This window comes from Prorops nasuta, unplaced genomic scaffold (genome assembly GCF_024137725.1).
Source record: "Prorops nasuta isolate Cenicafe-Biocafe unplaced genomic scaffold, Cenicafe_Pnas_1.2 PNAS00009, whole genome shotgun sequence".
In the NCBI taxonomy this organism is placed as follows: Eukaryota; Metazoa; Arthropoda; class Insecta; order Hymenoptera; family Bethylidae; genus Prorops; species Prorops nasuta.
In genome coordinates this window covers 5,647,917-5,670,379 of record NW_027116806.1, presented here as the reverse complement: position 1 = coordinate 5,670,379, position 22,463 = coordinate 5,647,917, and the positions used below count along the sequence as shown (strand labels likewise).

The 22,463-nt window shown below is 46.3% G+C and overlaps 1 protein-coding gene across 3 annotated transcripts in view; it reads left to right on the top strand.

Moving 5' to 3' along the window:
- Positions 1-22,436, top strand: part of by (blistery) — a 32,011-nt gene extending 9,575 nt beyond the window's left edge. The window contains exons 2-21 of one of the 3 annotated variants that reach the window (XM_066731605.1): positions 2,093-2,201; positions 2,357-2,394; positions 7,974-8,150; positions 11,213-11,293; positions 12,100-12,381; positions 12,440-12,603; positions 12,898-13,047; positions 13,127-13,424; positions 13,504-13,741; positions 16,136-16,455; positions 16,579-17,165; positions 17,305-17,518; positions 17,592-17,774; positions 17,970-18,497; positions 18,835-19,199; positions 19,320-19,409; positions 19,740-19,854; positions 19,943-20,129; positions 20,208-20,859; positions 20,937-22,436. In XM_066731605.1, the coding sequence (XP_066587702.1) occupies positions 2,093-2,201; positions 2,357-2,394; positions 7,974-8,150; positions 11,213-11,293; positions 12,100-12,381; positions 12,440-12,603; positions 12,898-13,047; positions 13,127-13,424; positions 13,504-13,741; positions 16,136-16,455; positions 16,579-17,165; positions 17,305-17,518; positions 17,592-17,774; positions 17,970-18,497; positions 18,835-19,199; positions 19,320-19,409; positions 19,740-19,854; positions 19,943-20,129; positions 20,208-20,859; positions 20,937-21,099 (4,941 nt within the window). In that variant the 3' untranslated portion in view covers positions 21,100-22,436. The remainder of the gene's footprint in view (positions 1-2,092; positions 2,202-2,356; positions 2,395-7,973; positions 8,151-11,212; positions 11,294-12,099; positions 12,382-12,439; positions 12,604-12,897; positions 13,048-13,126; positions 13,425-13,503; positions 13,742-16,135; positions 16,456-16,578; positions 17,166-17,304; positions 17,519-17,591; positions 17,775-17,969; positions 18,498-18,834; positions 19,200-19,319; positions 19,410-19,739; positions 19,855-19,942; positions 20,130-20,207; positions 20,860-20,936) is intronic. The other 2 variants (XM_066731606.1, XM_066731608.1) reach the window with 2 other exon arrangements.
- Positions 22,437-22,463: the final 27 nt, after the last annotated feature.

Genomic DNA, 22,463 nt, shown 5'->3' with positions numbered 1-22,463 from the left:
ACGACACATGGGAGATGGAGTATAGAGTCCAAAAGCAGAATAAACTCGAAGATTCCTAACAGTAGACTCTGCTCGTTACGAGCGTTCCACTTTCCTACTTTTCTCCACTCGAACAATGTATACATATAGCAGTGCCCATACAGCTTGGAGAAGGAAACTTTGGTAAATCTCGGCGCGGAGGAAACAGCAGTTTGTAAATCAGGCATTTATTGCGAGTTAACGAGGAAAGTCGCTGGTTAACCGGTTCGAGCGACGGCGATGACGATCCTCCTGGATATATTATAATTAGATTGCTCGTCATCGACTCCTTGGACTCGGGTAGTTCGAGTGGAAATTCCAAGATGGCGGTAGGGTGGGGGGGGGGGGGGATGGGTCCATCGAAAGAAAGATATATGTGTTGTATTTGTTAGACGAAGCATGCGGGCCAACAGCTAGAGATTATGATGTTTCCGAGTAAAGCGGCTTCCTATACGGAGACACGTGTGTGTCTCATGGCCATCGGTCGGTACTCGGTCCTCCTCCTCCCCCCTTCGCGTCTTGTTTTGACAAGCCAAGAAAGAAGCACTGTTCGCTCGCTTCGAGAGCAGTAAGCAGGCCAAAGCAGTTTGGATTTTTTACCACTTTCCATGAGAAGTATCATCTGGTGGAGGAGGAAATACTGATACGAGCGAATGAGCGGCCAATCGAGGCAATAGTGCAGAAAAATTGGAACGTGCATGACGCGAGGAGGAACCGGTTGAGCTTGTCGCAGAAAACCCTTCTGAAACTTGAAACGCGCGAGAGGTTAGTTCGGAGGTATAGAGTGGAGAGACGAGGCGCGCTCATCTGGCTCATCCGTCATGGCACGTTTTACTATTCATTGCAGCTCTTCGACGCAACCTAATCTCCTTATTTTTCACATGTATTATATACATGTATATATAGTATTCGTGCGCGTATATAGATGGATTGCAAAAGTTTGCCGACTGCGACACTTTGTATTTTTGCCATTCCGCGTTAGTCCTGCTGTCAGCACGAAGCGATTCTCTATAACGTCTACTCAATTTATATCGGTATATATATATTGTATCACTATATTAACGCGACGAAACGAAGAGCAGAGCGTCGAAGCATCGTGTGGGCGCTCAGGCAGCATTTTCCCTCCGAGCTAAGCGATAACTCAGAAAGTGCGGCCATTGGCATTCCGGGCGCGGTGCTCTTCGCGTGCAAAAATAAGAAAAAAAAAAAAAAAAAAAAGAGAGAGAAAAGAAAAGAAACTGGGAGAGGGATAGGCTGTTCTGGCCCTGATTGGTAATCCCTTGGTCGTCGGCCATGCGGTAAATCCGACGCGGAAACAGACCACGGCTAACGCATTCATGCCGAATTCTTACACGCGTCCCCTTATTTTCGAGGCGTCGCGTGTTTCGGAACTTTGCTTGATTTCACGTGCAAACGGTGCGAGTCGCTGCAGTACGGTTTACTGGGCGTACCGCGTTTACTGACACGAGCTCCAAGAATAGTCGACGGCCATTTCCTGCGGAGTGTACGCGTGTATAATGTAACGTGCATGCATGGCTGAGAAAAAGGGAAAAAGTGTGTGAGTTCTCGCAGGAGAGAGGATAGAGATCGGAAAGGGACGAATAGATATTAGATGCGCGTGGGTCGCTTCGAGAGGCCTCTGGCGATTTTAATGCAACAAGTCCAGCAGCAGCTTCGTGCGGCAGCAATCATTTCGAGTGAAAGCGCAATCCGATGACAAAGCGGCCTCTGTGTTTCCACTCTTTTCATTTTCTTCTTCTTCTTCTTCTTCTTCTTCCTCCTCCTCCTCCTCCTCCTCCCTTTCTTTCACAGGCAATATAATAGATTATTTCATAGTTTGGCCCAATTCCGACCAATTGTCTTCAATTCCGGGAAAGAGCGTCGTAACGTTAGGCGAGGCCAGAAGTTAAGCACTTTTGATTCCACTTGAAACGCTTATGGCACTCGCAGTGCTTTGAACCCGTTAAACTTGGCTCTCAGGCCAATATTTATTCGAGGCTTTCACTATCGAAGACTCGCAATGTATCATACACGTACACACTCACTCAGCTGTTTTCCTCTTCTTGACTTTTAGAAGGAGTTTGAGCCGCAGTGCCATGTCTTTCGAACGAAGCAGTTGCGCAAATCACGTCCCTGTCACTTGTGCCATCAAGCGATGATCAAGCAGGCATCTTGCTGCAGAGGTAAGTCGGTAAAACAGAGTGTGGCTCTCTCGGTAGTTGGTAATTCGGGGGACAGAGGGAGGCAGGGTGAGGAGAGAGAGAGAGAGAGAGAGAGAGCGAGCGTGCCGATGTAAATATTTACATAAAATAATGAAAGAAAACTTGTTTGTTTTCAGTATGCAAATACATCTGCCACAAGAGCTGCGAGGATAAGGTAAGTGAAAAATGTGGTTAATTAATGGTGCGCGCGCACGATCGTGTTACGATTACCGCGTATGGGGGAGGAAACTGTTGGTCGAACGGGGTAGGGCAGGGCAGGGCAGGGCAGGGCAGGGCCAGTGCAGTCAGTGTAGCGGAGGTACAAAGAGGAGCTTGCGGCTGTTCGAGGAGGCACGGTGCATCGACCGTTGCGTCCCGTCCTGACCAAGTACGACGACGAAAACCGTGTTTCCTCGGGCTTCCAGGATTGTAAACAGCCAGCAAGAACCGAGGAAACGGGAGATGCTGCGACCATGTACGCGCGATATACTTGCCGTTCTATCTATATAGACGCTTTTACACGGCGTGCCTACACTACCTACTGCGAGAACTTGTATACACTCGCAACGTACAAAATGTTTTAGCCAAAAAGAAAAAAAAACTCTTTTCTCCTCTTTCCCTTTGTTTCCTTGGCCAGCTAGTCCAGCGCTTATAACATATACAGCACACATAATTCCTGTTGCTGGTATATAGCTAGAGAGAAAAGCCGAAGGAATAAAGATGAGAAGATAGCGGTAGTGGGAGGAGGGGGAGGCGGTAGAGCGAGCGCGCGAGGTCACCAGGAATCTCTCCGGCTCCGGAGGGAGAGGATGAAATCGTGATCCTCGACTAGCAAACCACTATCCATTTACTTTCGTCAAAAACACTACCGCCACGCCGCTTAGGTACTTCCTCGCTTCTTTATTTCTCCAATTGCAATTTCCTGCTAATTCTTCCTTCCTCTCTCTCTCTCTCTCTCTCTCTCTATAATACACTGTATATATATATATATATATATATATACACGATGATCCACGCTATTTGACGCGTTCATCGCGGAAACACGTTGGTAAATTAAGGAGAGTCAGGCGTGTAGTAGGCGTGTCCCTCGGATGAACGCTTGAAAGTCATGGTACGTGGGGGCTTTAACGGGATTTGGAGCGATGAGGTCGGGGCTATCGATCCGGCCTAGGAGGAAAAAGGAGCAGGAGAGTCGTGACATTGGCTCTCGACTCGCTCGCGGATGCACGATATCGGCTTAATGACTAATAAGATCCGTGAACGATTCCACCAGAGGAATATATCGCCATCTCCGCGCAATATGGCCCTCGATGGGACTTTTTCGAGGAATTTCAAGAGCGTCGAGGGATAGCGTGTACCGGTCGGCCGCGGAAACCTCGTGTCGGCGTATTTGGCGGGGTTTCGTTTCTCGCATATATCGCGGATCGTCCGAGAGAGTCTGTTCTGCTCTGCTCTGCTCTGCTCTCTACCTGTGGCGATATATAGCTGTGTGGTTTCGTGTCTGTGGTTGTACCACTCTCTCTCTCTCTCTCTCTCTCTCTCTCTCTCGCGCTCTCTCCGTAGCACAACTACTCCGTCCGTCCGTCCGTCGTTCCGTGATTCGTCGACCGAACGAACGCGGCAGTTACGGCGTTACACGGCTAGTCTGCGAGAAGCGCTCAAAGTCGAAGGACGTGGGAAAGGTTTCATTCTTCTCTTTCGAAACTCGTTCGTCGATATAATTCATCCACGCTGCACTCTCCGCTGATTTTTCAAAGATGAATTGTCCAAGTGGAACGGAGACCGGGACCAAGGATATCACTTGATTCTATACGGGAGAGAAGATGAGGAAGAGATCGTGGGATTGATATTAATGTTGTTTTTTCTCGTTGTTGTTGTTGTTGTTGTTGCAATTGGCTGCTGGCATGAGAGAAGGAACGAAGAGGGAAAGAAAGGTGAGGAAGGTCGTCGAACCAGTCTGCCAGTGTGCCAAAATTAGTGGCGCGAACGTCGAGAGAGTGTCCTTGACTCGTGCTGACCGACCTGTGACTTACGAATCTTTTGCTCGGTGCAATACTCCGCTGCAGTGGCTCGGTTCTGCTCGCCGAGAGGCACGCACCGTCGTTGATCGAGAAAGTTTGACCAAAATCGCGCGGCGCTCGAGATGAATGGAGAAATATGAACGGCCACGGCTCAACCACCGCTCAGGTATTTTCCAATTTACCATCATTTATTCCAGCCCTTTTTGCGTCTACGTTCTTAAACGCCTTTTCAACCATTTAATGAGATTCGCTGCTTTACATGGACCTTGCGTTGCTAGTTTGTAATCAGACGCTGCTCGGCTTGAATAATTCATCGGGGAGTCCACGTTTTGTCACTCGAGGGTAAATTTTGCTTAATTAACTTTTCAGGGATCGATCCTCCCTCGGCTTTTTTTCTTCTACCGCATATATGTATATACTGTATTAAAGCAGAAAATACTGAAAGCGGCTGCTTAGGCCGCGAGTAAATGCTCGTGGAGATAAGAGAGTAGGTCTGATTAGATAAGGTGCGCGCGTTGACAGGTATGGCACTGTTCGTTGGCGAACCTACAGCCTGTATATACGTATACATAAATCCAACAATAATAAACTCTCCACTGGACTGTGTTTTGCGCGCAATAACCGTCGCGTGGTTAATGTGCTATCGGGAGGAGCAGATTGATGGCCAATTTTCATGCGAGTGTTCCAGGTCTCTCGGTTACCTTATATATATATATATATATATATATATGGTACACCAAATTCATTTGCCTCGTAAAAGCAATCACTAATGAATATTGATGCTTTTTCGCAGAAACTTTCGCGCGAGGTCGCTTCGTTAGCGATATTAACACTCTGCTGGGTATACTTAGCACGTGTAGTATGTATATGTACTTTTGATTTTCACTGGAATGAAGTAAGAAGAAGAGGAGGAAAGAGAAGGAAGAAAAGAGATTTTTTTCAATCTGTTAGCTTTTCTCACCTTTATAAGGCCCAGCCGCGAGGGTTAGTAGTGTACGAGTTTAGTTGGGCCTCCGAAGGAATGCAAAGAGGATTCTAGTGTAGAGGTAGTATATATATATATATATATATAGGTGTGCAGTAAAGGGCTGCGTATGTGGATCGGTTACGGCCACGTGGGTGGTGCTTGCTTCAAGTGGGTTGCCATAAGGTTGTTTGCTTTGCCGTGGCTATCCTACCTATCGTATATATATATATATATACTATATATATATGTGTGTGTGTATATAGTATATAACCTCTGGGAAGACCTTTGGTCACCAAGTGCGAGCGACTAACGAGACGAGAAGATAAATTCGCTGCAGTATTGCAAAACTAGTCCGCTTATTCCTATCAAGATGACATTTATACTTCTCTCTCTCTCTTTCTCCAGTTAATCATGCATTTCGATACAGAGTAACGTATGTATATTTTACCGAGAGATTTTCCGTTGGTTCGACTCGAGTTATTGGGAGGAACGATGCAGGCTGAGTTATTTGTCAAAGGATCACGTGACACTTACGATCCCCCCTTTGTCCCGAGGCAATAAAATCTGAGCTGGCTGGCTTTAGGACTCGATTGCTACATTTGTTTACGCTATACGCACATATGTATGGTAGTAGTGTGGTAGGGTTACGCGTGGCACGTTGTAGCGCAAACCTCGATAACGTTCGTGGAAACAGTACGCCGTGTTGGTGCACTGCTATACCGGGTGCCTGCTTAATTTAGAAAGAACTAAATTTTAATAGTTTGAATAATCGGGAAAAGAGAATTCGTTTAACATTGTTAATTCTGTAATTAAGAAGTTTTCGAAGATTAAAAGCTGCTTGGTTCGATACTGTTTATTGGTATAGAACTTTGCTTTGATATTATTCTATTATTTATACTTGAACAGAATTTCTCCGACAAATACAAAATTTTGAATGAAACAATTTTTAGGATTTATATAGTTTATTTCGTATAAGATTTAGGTTTAGAAATAGTAGAGTATTTTTTTTTCTTGTAATTATTCGCGTTATCTCCATTTAAACGTCTGGACACTGCAGTTAACTAGTCACCCAGTATATATATATATATATTTTATGACTAGCGATAGTCGAACTAGCTTTCCGGTTGTTCAATAAAAATTGCGTGCGTTGCAAATAAAGAGGAGAGAAAAAAAGGAGAAAATGACATTTTTAGTCTTATAGCAGAGAGGCAGAGGAGAATTAAGTGGCATTCGATCACGTGAGAGGACAGTAAGACAATTGAGGAAGCGGGGCAGAGGGCAATACATCGGCGTCTCAACGAGGAATGGGCAGCAATGGAATAGCGAGCGAGAAGAGAAGAGAGAGAGGGGGGGGGGCATAAGCATTATGTATATATATATATATATATATATATATATATATATATATATATATATATACGTATGCACGTAGAGGAGAGCAAGAGAGTGAATGAGCGAGTGTGCGCATTTGCGATCCAAGTGATCCGCCGAGCCAAGCAAGCAAGTTAGCAAGGCAAGGCAAGCCAAGGGAAGGAATGGAGCGCGCAGCACACACGAGCCAGTACTGCCCAGCCTGGCCAGTACCGCCAGCCAGTACCAACTCCCAACTTCTCTCAGTCGCACCAAACACGCTGAACCACCTGAACCGCGCCGCGCGCGTATCGCCTCTGCCCCGGTCAAGCTCATACATTATTATGCGACTCTTTTCACTCGCCAGCCATCCCGAGCTTTCTTCAACCACCGGTGATTCTCCTCCACATAAATTAACATTAATCTCCTCGAAAGATTTTCCAAAAGGAGAGAAATCTCGCGAAACGATAGCTCGTCTATGCAGGATTGAAAGAAATACGTGATGGAGGGCTGTTTGAAAAGCTAAGAAAAATCTCTCGGCTGACATTCTGAACGTCGTTCGCGCGTCGGCATTTAGTGTTATTCGAGGCACGACATCATGGCAGGTCACGTGAGAGCGAGGCGGATATCCCTCGTATACATGCACCATATCGCTTCGGCATGGAGGATAAGCAAGCGACCTCTTTTCATAGATCGAGATTAAGCAGCAATAAACTCTGAGATTCGTTCGCTCGGTATTAACGAAGCACCCAGCGAAAAGTTGCTGCGCCAAAACGATTGCAAGAATGCTGAATGGGAAGCTGTGGTATAGAAATTTCTGGAAATTCGTTCGCTGAGCTTCCTCCCTGTGTTTTTTTTTCCATCCGACAACGTACACTTGGCAAGACGAGCCCGATAAAGAGTTGCTGCTGCTTCTTCGTCCTCTTCTTCTTCTTCTTCTACGAAGAACTTCATCTCGAAGAATGTTGGGATGAAGACGAGGATCCCTCAAAAAGAACTGGACGACCTCTTCAGCGAGGTACGCGGTAAGACTGGTCGTGAGAGGCCACGGAAACTGTATCTCGACCGTAAATCCAGATGCCACTTCCAAATATAGATATTTCTTTATAAGATCGAACCTTCTGCTTGCACAATGTATACCTGCGTATGTGTAATGGTATATCTATCAAAGCTGTTCCTACACGCGAGCCGATGACGATTACGAGAATTCTCCATTCAATTGTCGATTGTCCGTAGGCAAATATCCGAGACTAATCGAAGCGTGTGTGCCATCTTGCGTGGCACGTATTTCACGCAATTTGCATATGATCCGATTCCTCAAGGGCACACTGTTCCTACGATGCAGCGTTGTATCGCCCGTTCCTCTGTTTACAAACTCCTCACGACCATTTCTCCATTTGTCTCTCTCGTTTCCAGGGTGCACGCTTTCGGGACACCTCTCAACAGATCCACAAACAATGGCAGGCAGATCCAGCTAGAGCCTTTCCAACGGTACTGGCCAATAATTCTCCATCCCCGATAGCCGTCGACTTTTCCACGCCGGATTCCACCCCCAGTTCCAGCCCTAGTCCGATCAACAGTCAACGAGTCGCGGTGAGTGCAACTTGGAGTAGCAATGATCAGTAGAGTAGCGTAGCATCGCAGATCGCTGTGCTGTGCTGCTGTGCGAACTGCGAAGTACAGCAGCACTCGATGTAGGTCGAGTCTGCGCAGGCGCGTATTCTCGTTCGACACATAAACAATAACACGTTCCATCGGCTGCGACCGGGGCGCTCCGCGCTACTGCTAATCGTCAACCGTCGATTTACATCTCGTAGAGCGTAGCTCGCGCACGCTGTGTACTAACTGCGCTATAAACACGTGTTTCATTTCGTGTCTCTGTCAAGCGTGGAAAAGCAAAAAGAACGAAAATAGGTCTGTTAATGGAGCATCTGCCTTTTCCTATCGTGTCTACGTAAGGACGACTATATATATATTTAAATATACACTAGGCAAAGTCGGTGTAGATAATTCAAAGGCGAGGTGAATGGTCCTCGTTATATATCGACGGAAATTCGATGAGCATACCGCAAGACGTAATCTTGAAAACCGGTTCCCGCGTAGACGGATCGCGGATCGTTTGTCGTCTCGCGTCCTATATAGGTATGCGGGCTCTGCGAATTTTTTAACGCGTCCTTCATCCTCAATCACGCTTCTATTACTCTCCATATTGCTTAGCGCCGTCTTATTTCGATTAATTTATGAAAATAGCCATTGATAAAGCCGTCTGCGTCGTCTGGTGGGAGAGACTATCCAGATGTTGACACACGCGAGTCTCGCGGTGGAAGGGTGCTGATGGTATTGGATGCAGAGGGTTGAGTGGGGGTAGGCTTGTGCCGGATTTATCCGTAAAACGCATATATATGCAGCGGTGCGTAACAACGATATAGATATAGACGATCTTCGGCGGCCGAGTCGAATCCTTCGGGGTAACTTTTGGAAAAAGTAAAAGAGCGACTGGAGGCCGCTAGTACTCGCCTACCACTACTACTGTAGAGTCCTCTCTCTCTCTCTCTCTCTCTCTCTCTCTCGGTTCGTACTGTAGCGGAAGAGCGCTACAACGCGATGGATGCGACGCAAGGAACGGTGCGCGCGGAGGCGTAAGCGCAAGCGCCAATTCACTGGCCAAACCGCCCAAACCGGCTCTCGCCTCTCGCTCGCGCAACACGCGTGGCTTTTCGTTCCTTCGACAGCACGCATATACGTATACATATCTATTCCATGATATGCCGTCGGCAGTTGGCTCGATTATTCATCGTGGCAACGCGCGTCCGATCCGCCAGCAGCAGCCTATCTATCCGGTAAGTAATCTGTATTGAGTTTCTCGCTCGCAAAATCTCGCTCCGTGCAGGAAAAGTCAACCGACACGAGGCACGTCGCGCTGCGCTGATCAGCTGACTCCGCACATTTGGCCGAAGCCTCGTCGTTCCTCGAAACGCCTCGCGTCGGCGATTCCGCTAAGACCTGGCCGATTTCAAAAATATTACGTGGCGCCGTCAGTCACGCTATGATATATATACCATGTGTATATACTCGAGAGAGAGAGAGAGAGAGAGTCTATTCTTGGTTCTTTTATCGCGAGGCGCGCATAAGGTTAAAACTCTGCGACTAAAAACTGCCTCTCTCGAGCCGGACAAATCGCTGCTTTACGCAACACGGATAATTGCTTGCTAGCGTATTGAAAAGGAAAGAAGAATTAATGATCGGGAGACAAAGAGGTCAGAGGTCACCGTGGTCAGATAAGTCGTTCAGCAGTGCGCTCTTTCGTTCGAAGGACGCGAGTATACATATGCGTAGCACGCTTTCGTATACCGAGCGCTTTGACAATATTATTAGTGTATATACAGGAACGTGTACCTAGCACGGTTCTTCGGAATGATATCATCGCGCGGAATACCGCTGGTCACGGGTCGATCGAACTTTGAGCCAATCGCGTAATTATGCAGGGATTGTCGGGGCGGCATGGCAGCGGCTAAAAAATTAAGGTCGGAATTGGGGAGTGGCACAGTGAAACGCCGCGGAGGTTTCTGTGTTGAGCAGGAAGGGTCAGTTGCAGCTCGTCAGTGGTAGGTCGGAGTGTGTAAGGTGGAATTTCGCGGGTTTCGGGCATTAGGGCGAGTTTGCGTGAACGCTGCAACGGCACGGTCGCCATGGAGACGCGGCGGATTCCCGGCAGCCGGTAGCCTGCTGCACCCGCGCGACCAGGAGGATTTCATCCCTTCGGCTGCTCCGCGGGCGGACCGATCGGGGCGGCGGCATTCCTGCGTCTCGCGAGTCGCGCGTCAACATCGTGCGGGTTCGGGGGCTCCCGTTACGTGTATACGGCAATTACGAGTGTCACCGGCCGCGAACGCAAGTATCTTGTACCTTCGATTCTCCGCGTGCGGCCGCGAATCAGTGCGCGAGGGTTCGTGACGTTGGTCCGCGTTTGGTGCGTGAACGTGGCGCAAGCTCGACGCGACTCGACGAGGAACTCGACAAAAACTCTTTGCGACACGTAGCAGGAAGATTCCATCCTTGCGGTTCCGTATGCGGAAAAATCGAAATATCGCTATTTGCAATATTCCTATATGTATATATATAGGTGTGGTGCGTGAACGTAGCGCAGGACTGGACTGATAATGAAGCACGTATACCAGTCACGTTGGTTTCGCGACTAAACCGGATATGGATCTCCGTAGCTCGATCGAAAGGTCAGGCGTTTTTTAATCGGCTGTAAAGAAGAAAAAGCGTGACAAAAAATTGTAAATGATCAGCTCGAACGCGAGTTCGTTGTCGAGGGCGTTTTTGCGGGCGAATTGTTGGCGTTGCGGTGTGAAACGTCAGGAGGACGACGAAGGGAACGCCCTGCAGGACGAAACGGAAGAGCGGCCGCTCGAGGAGGAGACTGAGACCCTCTTGCACCGTATAGCCTTTACGGTTTGGCATACTGCCCTCCATATTGAGAGCGAGGTGTGTGCTTGTGCGTGTGCGTGTGATATCCTACATTTGCCAGTGTGTCTGCTAGCTGTCTGAGACTGTCCGTCTTATATAGTACAATACAACGCCTGGATCTTTATCATTACGTAACACTATGATTTCTTTATTGCAAACTTCCGCTTGCTCTTTTCTTTCAGCACAATGGCGTTTACCAGACTGCACAGCCAAAGAATGCTACCACCATCTCGAGAAGCAAAAAGCATCTGCAACAACAGCAGGTGAGCAATGCTGCGTTTTTCTTGTATTCCTGGAAATCCACGAGTTTCATTTTCACACCAATATAATCGCTGCTTCATATACCTTCTTGTGTTTACACACATTTTCGGATCTCCTCTTTCTACTGTGAATTCCTGCAATTGTATAATACGTTGTCTGAGAGTTTTGTTTGTTTACCCGTGAATATATACATAATTTGTATATAGTATTGCGTGTATTATATAATAACAATTTCGAGGAAAGACGTGTTGGAATTCCACGAATTGTAAACAAGGAATCTCGAGATATACGGAGTAATCGTATCGAAGTCTACACATTTTGATTATGTTAAATTGAAACTTTCGGACTTACGCGTGTATTTATACAGAATTAGGTAATTTAGACTCTGCAGAATATACACGTATAAGAATACGTCTACCTTCGTAACTGTAAAACAAACATTAAATTTTTTTTATAGAAACTACTAAAAACTACTTTATATTCGCATTCAGAGAAGCCTATTAAAAATCTGATATTTTGTACAGTCACAGAGATAAATGAATTTTTATATTTCAACTCTGGTGCATTTTAAGTGCCTCGCCCTGTGTATAACGTAATGTTTTCCTAAGGTGGAATATTTTTGGCGCGGCGATTCTCAATAAACGTTGCTTCTTGCCCCCCCTGTGATTTTGCGTGATCCTATAAATGTATTTTTGGAGTCCAGCAGGCGCGGCGCGAAATCTGGGAGAGCGCGTAGCAAATAAGAAGCAAAGTCTATTGTTTATGTACCTATATATATATATATATATATATATGACGATTGTTCCAGATGCAAGGAGTCACGTCGCTGGCAAGGACGCTGGGCGTTGGCGCGGACTCAGCGTCGAGGAAGATCGACGCTGGAAAGGGTACCACGACGTCGCCAGCGACAGCAACAATTTCAGAAGGAGGAGGAGGAGGGGGTGGAGGGGGAGGCGGACGCGTCACGGAAGTAATGGAGCTCTGTTACGTTACCGAGAGAATCATCGCTCTTTGGTACAGAGAGGATGTACGGGGAGTCCTGGAGCACGCCACTAGCCTACTGCGGGCAAAACACGCCAACAATTACATGGTACCGTTTCGAAGGCCTTGCATAACCGAGAAAACGATTTACTCATTTTCTTTCGCAGATATTTAATTTATCGGCTCCTGGTCGCAATGCCGAGGCGAACACGAGAGAAGTTGGATGGCCGCAAGGCCTGGCACCGAGCTTGGAAAGACTTTGCGCACTCTGCAAGGAGCTGGACTCCTGGTTAAAAGGCGCCAATAATCGTGCTGTGGTTCTGCACTCAAGGTCTTTCTCTAATTTATAATATACACCAACATAGGCTTGACATTTGTTACATTTTATGTATTAAATTTCAAGTAAAGGATATAAGATTGTTAAAAATAAGTTTACTGGAGAACATTGTAATTTGTTAGAATATTGCAAATGGAGGAGAATTGTAAAGTCTCTTGTAGTACGTTTTCGAAAGAGGACACGGTGTAGGAAAAAGTGGAGTAGATGGCAAGCCTGTAATAGGTCTGATGTCGAGTCACGTCGATCATGGATTTTCACAATTTAAATGAGTTAAACATTCATGCACAGGGGGAACAAGGAGCGACTGGGTGTGGCAGTCTCGGCGTACATGAACTACAGCAGTATATGTGGTGGGAGGGATCAGGCTCTGGACAGGTTCGCCATGAGGAGGTTCCTTCACGATAAGATTGGACCGCTGAGGGTTCCATCGCATCGCAGGTATTTATATCTTGCTCTCTTCATCCAGAGAAATTAACGAAGCGTTTTAACGAGAGTAACACGTTTTCTGTATTTCTAGATACATCGAATACTTCAGTGGTCTGCTCTCAGGATCCTTGAGGATCAGCCAGTCTCCCCTGTACTTGACTCACCTGACAGTCCTGGGAGTACCCCTGTTCGAACCTACCGGCTGTCGAGCGTTTCTCAAAGTGTACGAAGGCCTAACTCCAGTCTACACGTCGGATCTTTACTCCGTAACGAATGCGCACGAATTCACCGTCAATCTCGGCGGTCTTCGCTTGCGAGGCGACATCCTTGTTAAATGTTACCACCGGGTTTACTCGAAACAGAGCCGAGAAGTGATATTTTCGCTGCAGGTGAATGGACGATTGATTTTCGTGTGTGCATTTAACAGGCGAAGGATGTAAATTAATATCTTTGTAACTGTGTTCAAAGTTTCACACCTGCGTAATCACCGAGAATGTCGTCTCATTTTCTCGTACCGAGCTGGACGTTGCTTGTGACGATCCACGCTGTCCACGGGATAGCGTTGTGACCCTCTACTTCGCTACTGATGCTCGCCGTCAGGATGGCCCGGTACCGGCACCTACGCCAGGTGTTCCTCGTGCCTCGGCTCATCACGATCCGATCCTCCACTGGGACAGCTATACGAATCTCGAAATGAGCGACGACGGTGAGTCATTTTCGACGATCCGATTAGACGTAAAGATTACGCAAACTGTGCAATGTAATTATACTCGACGTAACGGCCAATTCGAGGTCAAGATATTTTAATGTTTACACGCAACGCGCACGGTCCTCGTCTAGCTATAATTACCGTTTTATTGCGAGAACGTAATAGCTCTTATCCGTTGATATTCGTAATATTAATTTGACGAGGTTCCAGCTAATTAATCAGCTCGTCTAACGAGTTTTCCCTCCACTAATTTGCTCACGTCGCTTCATTAACCTATCGGACATGTGGAGGGTTCTATTCGAGAGTGTGATATACAATACAGTATGTATATGTATGTAAGCAATTAGATGGAACTAGTGGATGGAAGTTTGCTTTGGCATCGGAAACTTTGGTTGAATGGTACAGGAACGCGTGGTGGCGTCGGTATGGTAGGATCGGGCCTCTTGAAATAGATCGAAGGTCGGAGGCTGATGATGAGATTGCTCGATGATTCGCGGAAGGCGATCATCTGCTGCAGGAGGAGGTTCGGTCGGGTCAATTCGAATTAATCGAAAGAGAAAACGCGTGTAGGTAGCGTAGCCTCGCGTTTTCTATATAAATTTCACCCACGCGTTCGTAGGGCTATCACAGCATCCTATGCCAATTTGCTTTCTCGATGTATATATATATATATATATATATAATAGCTAGAGCTCTAGAGTATAGTATTTAAGAAAGAATAAGGGGGTCCCGGTTATGCGTAGGAAACGTATAAAGACACGGAAAATTGAGAGAGTGGGAGGATGGTATATAGGTGCGGTTTTGGTGGTGGGGCGTACTTGGTGGTTTATTCCTGGCATGGACCGTCACGCCAAGAGGAGAGAGCGAGTGAGAGAGAGCGAGCGAGATAGATAGATAGATCGAAAGAGAAGGAGAGCGCGTCAGTCAGGAGGACAGCATTCAACAGTCAGTTGGATAGTTTTCGCGCGACCCTACGCTGCACCGGATCTTTCGCGAGGTTCCCATCCTACGATCTAGCCCCGTCATTAAAAAAGGTCAGTTTTATTTTTTCATTGCGATTTAACGAGAGTCTTCTCTCTCTCTCTCTCTCACTCACTCACTCTTAATTTTTCATTCACCAAATTCAGCTTTCTCTTCAAGATCGACTTTAATTCCCATTTCAAAGACTCTTCGAGCAAAACACATGCACCAATCCGAATGCATGGCTTTTCTCTGCTCCTCCTCCTAAATAATATTATATATATATATGTACGCGCTACCTACCGTAACACGGTGTACGCGGGAAAGTTTCTTCTCGGAAAGCACGATCTTTAGAAAAATATCCCGTACTTGGTAGTTGTCGCCAGCGATACACTCGACTTCGTTCCTTTTACGTATACGTAGCTATGTACATGGGAATATCTCCCTTTTTCTACTTGGCCTGCTCTTATCGGTCATCTTTCATTCAAATTTTACTAGAAAAAGCAACCAATGAAACTTTACTGATTTAGGTCAGTCTGTAAGGTTAACGACCAGTCTCAAGCACTGTCCGAGGCTAATTATGGTTTCTCCAGACACACGCGGCCGGAACATTCGGTGTGCAAATGCAAAACGACCTCTTATCCCCCCCCTCCCCCCCTCCTCCCTATATATTCTCTCTTTTCTTAGTCGCACTACAATTGGTGCGAGAAGAAACAGAGGCACGAAAACTCGTTGGAACGACTAGAGTAAACAATAGTGACGCAACGAACAGTGGGATCCTTGATTTTTTCCGCTTGCATTATTTTTTAATTGGCTGCTTCGCTCAACCACCTACCCAGCTCGCCCGAGCGACCCCCACCTAGCGTATACGTATAAAGCTTCCCTTTACGCACAAACCACGCGTCCTTGTCCCAGTTCAGTCTCCACACCAGGAATACGAACAGTGTCGTTCGCCACGAAACAGCAGCAACGGCCAACTTTTCCTCTATGTATATGTATATCCGTCGACCAAAGTGAAAATAGCCTCGATCGCAGTGTGGAAAACACTGGTGATTCATCAGAGTGCGGTAAACTCGATTGATTCTATATTATACATATATTAAAGAGGCTGCACGCAGGGTCGAAGAAGAGAAGGCGACTCGGGAAGACGCGAGATAATTCGTAGAAATGAAATTGGGATTGAGGCGAGGAGCGAAAGAGCGAGCGAGTTGCACGGAGAGTTGCCGTAGAAGGATCGAACAGCGACTGAAATGGTACGCGCGAGCGTGAGCGTGCACACGTATGTAAGAGCCCACACGTACGCCGATACACGTGTCTGTGTGAAAGCCCGTAGAATGGAGAAACCGCGAATCGCCAGTGCAGTGCGGAGTGGATGATTTTTCAGCGAAGGTTTTCTCCGTTATGGTAATCGCTGTATTTTCGTCATTGCAGAGGATCGAGAAAATTCGTTGGCTCCGGCAGTAGCGGCAGCAGCAGCGTCTGCAGGGACTAGTTCCTCGGTGCAGACGTCGCCGAGAGGCCTGGGCTACACCTGCGGACCCATCGATGGCTCCCTTTACGCAGTGGTGCATCAAGGGACTGGCACGGCCGTTACTCGTGGCTCGCCGTTGACGGTTTCCATGGACAGCGGTATCAGCAGTGCTCCCCCGCAACGTCCCAGCCCACCCGAGCCAGAACCTGAACCTGAACCTGAGAGCCAGGCCCACGGTGATCTTGACAAGCTATTGCACGATATGATGCTTACTGTTGAGGTCAGTGCTCCACCCACGCGTGACCTCGCTATTAATCCTTCATTTTCCATCGGATGTATAATAACTATATATATATATATATGTATGTATGTATACCAATGACGATTTTCCTCCTCTCAACAGTCAATGCCAGATCCGCCGAACGAGAGCTTTTACAATCGAGACAGAGCGGACAAAATGTTTATCCAAGATGGCCGCAATTATGGGAGCAGCCATGGCTCCACCTCGACTTACTCCACTCTGAAGGATTCCTCCTGCAGGAGTTACGGACTCAAAGAGTCCTGCAGTACTCCTACGTACAACTCCGGTGGCAGCTACAGTAGCACCCTTAGGAACGAATATAGCGAGCCTGGGAAAGCGACAGTCCCGAGCGATTCTTATTACAAGAAAGTTCAGCAGCAGACGGACTCGTTCTCGCCACCTGGTAACATCGACTTCATCGACGAGGATATACCGTACCATGCAAGGCAGACTAGTCAACCTTTCTCTTATGGCGCGACTACGGACATGATAAAGCAGCAAAAGCTATCGTCCCCGTCTCTCGTGAGGAAAGCGACTGCCAAATCGATAACTGCTAGTCCAGCTATCGACTTTACGGATCTCCAATCGACGAGACCCATCAGTCCTCTCACTCCGAATACTCCCGATCCTCCGTCAGATTTTGCCAATGGATCTACCAGCAAACCTACGAACAACGATCACATCGATGGGTGAGATAGATTGTATTTCTATCGAGAAAAATCCCCTTTACTATTTCTAGAGGCCCGCCTAACCGCGCTCTCTGACATATTTACAAATTTAGAACGGCCCAAACGAAGCCTCTCACGATCTTTTATCATTGTATAACAGGTTGTCCTGGTTGCGACAGCAACAGTTGAAATTAGCCGCGAGGAGAGACGAGAGGAATCCTGGAAAGCTCTGGCGCCAAGAAACGGGAAATCGCGTTATTGGTGAGCTGAGAAGTCTGCAGAGGGGCAGACTGAGGCAGGATGGCTACGCCAGTGATTCCGCGGTTCTCGACGACGACGACGATAATTGGACCGCTAGCTCTTTGTCCGGACAAGTATAAAGATGATTCTATAAATATGGCATACTATTAATAAAGTTTATAAATTAAGTCAAAGCTGTATTTTCAGACGCCCTGCAGATCTCTGTACACTTCAGCACCGGCGAGCCCTCTGCTCTCGCAGAGATCGTCGCACGCACGAAAGTACAACGGGAGTCTCGCGTCTGCCAGGCCACGAGCTGAAACGATGAACGAACGGCCTTTTGTCTCCGCGAAGAAGGCCTACGACTATCGAAAGTACAACGAAAATCAAGTAAGTGCGCATTCAACGCACTCGACTAATTGTTACCATTATATTAAAACAATTAACTAGAGAACTGCACACGGTAAACTACGAATTGGCCGCGCGATGCTTCATAACTATATCTCGCTACATTGCTCTACACATCCGATCTATATAAATCTCTGATAGAGCGCTGTAGCATGTAGAGCTTGGCTTGCTTTCCAGAGCCCTCCAACATCTCCCCGTTCAGCCTTAGCCGAAAAGCAACCGCCTCTGCCTCCGCCTCCGCCTCCGCCTCCAGACTCCCGTAGCGATAGTTTCGTACGCGCGGACGCTTTCCTCAGACAACAAAAGTCGTTTCACAATGGCGTTAATACCTGCGTGGATCAGAATAGAGCTTTTCGAAGCGACTGCTCTCAAGCGGAACGCAGCAATCAAATCTTGCGTCATCCCCGGAATTCCGGAAGGGACTCCAAGAACTCTTCCGCACTTCGCAAGGAAACTGAAGATGCGGTGGACGTAGGATTGCTGACGATGGTTCAACGTCAACGATCTCTGCTACCAAATCGCTCGGATCCTATCACCAGCCTCATCCGATCGTTGGCGGAGATCTCACCGATCTCCTCTCTTCCGTCCAACAATGGCTGCACTGATAGACTTCGAGAGAATCATCAGATTCAAGCACGAAACAATGCCACTAATAGCTCACCTAACCTGCAGTCGCCAAAAGCATGGCACAATAATTCCATCCAGGTTTGTCCCGTCTCCATTGCCTCGTTAACGTTCTTGCGTCATTTCTGCGGTTTATGCACACACACACACACACACAAGGAAAGAATGAATTTTTTACAATTGATATAATTATACTTTAACTCTTCTCACATCCTTGCTATTGCACGTAAAGCTACTTGGCATAGAGAGAGAGAGAGAGAGAGAGAGCTGCGGGGCACGTTGAGAATAATATCACTTCTTCCCCATATGTTTTCTTGCTCTTCTGGTTTGTTTATGTTTAATTATTTCTTTAATACCTGTAATTATCACTGGTGTTAAATGGAACGAGGATGAAATTACAATCTTTTTTATATTTCAGTCTTACAATGATTCTGCCAATACCTCGTGGACCGACAGGAGCATCAGTCCCGGAAGCGTTGGTATCGGAAGTGCCTCGAGACCACAGACTCCTGCGTTTCCGGTTCATCCCAGAACGCCTTACGCCAACAACTCCTCGCCCACGGTAACTTTTGCCACGGATCGCTCTTACGTCACGTCCAACAATATTTACAATACAAGCAGCAACAGCAACAACAACAATAATATCGTCAGCAATAATTTGAACCATATTGAGACCGTGAGCAATAACAACAATTACACCACCGAACGATCCATCTTCATTGAAGAACGAAGGGAAGCCTCCAAGGAGACGGGACTTCCACCCAAGAGTCCGACAACACAGCGGTAAGGAGTCGTAAAATCTATAGAATTTTCTAAAACAACAGGAAAAACAATTCGATTTTTCAATGATAGTCTTTGAAACTAAGAGACTTTAGGCAATGATGAAACAATTGGTGATTTTAGACGCTTGAGTTTCCCAGCAAGCGGTTTGCTTAAACAAATGCATAATAAACGATGGCCGCTCACTGATCAGTCGACGTCGTTCGACTATAGGTAATAATATTGTCAGAGATCAAATGTTCACTGCACTGATATTCCACGTGAATCTTGAAAGTGCACTTGTATGTTACACGTATGTGTATTAATTACACGAATCACTAACCAGCAAATTGTTAAATGTTCGAGTACATTACTGTAATTGGAGCGTAATGCTATACATACACTGTCCTTCTCAATCATTGCTTCTAGCACGTAAAATCTCCTTAAAATTGGTACAATAGATGCACGTGTGCCGTAATTCTTCCTGCACAATAATTGACAACTGTTTATTAGCAATGCGTTTATTTTCTCTTATGTAACGCTCCTCTGTAAAATACTTCACAGTAAGGACCGTCCGACTTCTCCGATAAGCGAGACGATGATAACTCAGATGCAATCGACTATTCGACATCCAGCAGGAGGGGCACCGACCTACATCGAATTGGCCCAAAGTCCAAAGGTATGTGTGTGTGTGTGTGTGTGTGTGCTGGTTCGAGCGTGCATTCACAAAATACGAAATTTAATGAATCATAAATTATTGATTACAGAGTGCCGTTTCTTATACCTCGATAAACAATGGTGGACACTCGTCCCCTCAGGTGGTGCATTATTACAGCTCGAGACGCTCGAGTGTTCATTCTAATAGCGAGCCTCAAGAAGTGGCAGATGCAAATGTCAAGTTTGTACGCGATACCAGCAGGATCTGGTATAAGCCCAACATATCACGCGAGCAAGGTACGAAAGAATTGCGTTTGAGCGTGTTAAATGTACGTAATAAGACGATTGCGATCTAATCGACCAATGTTTTGCCAGCAATCTCGATGCTGAAAGATGCATCGCCAGGAACATTCGTGGTGCGAGACAGCAACTCTTTTCCGGGGGCGTTTGGTCTAGCGTTGAAAGTGGCAACGCCCCCTCCTGGGGCACCGAGCAGTCCGAGAGACGCGTCGAATGAATTGGTCAGGCACTTCCTGATCGAGCCGACCTCGCGAGGAGTACGCCTAAAGGGATGCGCCAACGAGCCTGTCTTCAGCTCTCTCTCGGCATTGGTCTATCAACACAGTCTCATGGCTATGGCCTTACCTTGCCAGCTGCTGCTACCTGAACCAGAAGCTGCCGCCAAGGCCCTGGACTCACCTGGCGCCAACAGCACGCATCAGCTTCTTGCCCAGGGAGCAGCCTGCAACGTTCTGTATCTCTTTACCATTGACACCGAGTCTTTGACCGGACCCCAAGCCATCAAGAAGGCAGTCACGATATTGTTCGAACAGAAACCATTGCCGTCCGCCACAATTGTTCATTTCAAAGTTTCCACTCAGGGTATCACGTTGACGGACAATGCCAGGAAGCTTTTCTTCCGTAGGCATTATCCGACAAATAACATCAGCTATTGCGGATTGGATACCGAAGAGCGTACCTGGGACTTTATGAACGAGAATATTCTGGCTCGACCGTTGAGTGCCCAGTGAGTATACGAGAGATTGCTTTTCTCGATTTTTCACATATTTTTGCTTCGCGTATTAACGGAGGTGTGATTTTCAGTCGCTGCTTTGGTTTCGTGGCGAGAAAACCTGCGCACAAATCGGACAACCAGTGCCACGTTTTCGCCGAATTGGAGCCGGAACAGCCTGCCACAGCCATAGTCAATTTTGTCAATAAGGTCATGATGGGAAACTCCAACGTTAACAAAGCCAACATCGTTTAGGAGAGATTCATAGCTCGGACAGTAATCGATCACGGATAATCCAAAGTTTTCGCTAATTCTAAGATACTATATATAGTATTCACTATACATATATGTATAATATAAAGGCGCCGAGAGCTATCCACCATTTTACGATGGACAGATTTTAATGCCGTTATTGTTGCGAATTAATCGATCGAGTAGCGTACTATTAATCGTACTTATGCACCGATCGATCCTTAGAAACACAAATATCGAATGCGAGAATCTTAGCAGAAGAGCAATATTTAATTTATTCCGGCTGATCGTTAAATCCGTATCGGCTCTAATTTAATAGCGCTGCTACGCGCTATTCGATACCTATCGCTGTTACAGCGAGCGGAACGATATTGTTATAAATAAATAACTGTACATATGATCGATACGATATAAATATATATTACACGTTGATGCTCGGCGCCTTAAATTGTCAAAGTTCGCTAATTGTTATTTAGAGAAGCATCAGAGAGGTTTTCTCTTGCCATTACTACCTACATTCTACTACTGTTCTCGTTCGTAAAGAAACTTTACGAAGACACAAACGATCGTTCTGCGCGAAGCACGATAAGCAGTCAATTATTAAAATCGCGTATACATTAATATATATATATATTATTAGTATACATTAAATATAATAAGTGTAGATAACTATATATAGTTACGACAATATCGTACTGTAAAGGGGACGCGATGTTCCCCAGCATGATTGGTCTGGCCTATCCTTTATCATCCCTCCTTTTTCTTTCTTTTCTTTTCTTTTCCGTTCGAGAGCTAAAGCAGCTTTTGACCGAGGTCAGTAATAATAATATTGCTTTCTCGTTATTATCTTACTCACCTATTTCTTAACGATTCAATTAACATTTCAAGGCGCCAAAGTTTTCGCGGCTGAGACCCCTCCAGTCTTGAAGAGAAAGAAAGAAGGAGTATAGATGGACGAAGGGGCTCTCCCATTTTATGCTATTTATACTAGTCAAAATTCGAGCTACTTTCAAATGGCTAAGAATTAGAATAATTTCGAGCGCCGTTGCGACTCGACGGATTCGCGTCGAGCAGCAGGCTTTTAAAATTTAAAACCTTAATTTCTCGCTTTATCTTCTTCCCCTCCCCTCCTCCCCTTGACTTTTGCGCGCTCTTCCAACTCGACTAACAAAAGATTTTAAACGTAACATTAATTTAACGTCAGTCATTACGATAATTTCTCTTATACCATTACTTATTTACGTCTTTATTACCAGGCAGTAATTGTACATTGTTGCATGTACCGATTTGGTTTAGCGGTAGCTGTAACAATAATAATAAAAAATATTGTTTATCGCGCAGCCAACGCTTCTGATTCATTTATTTGT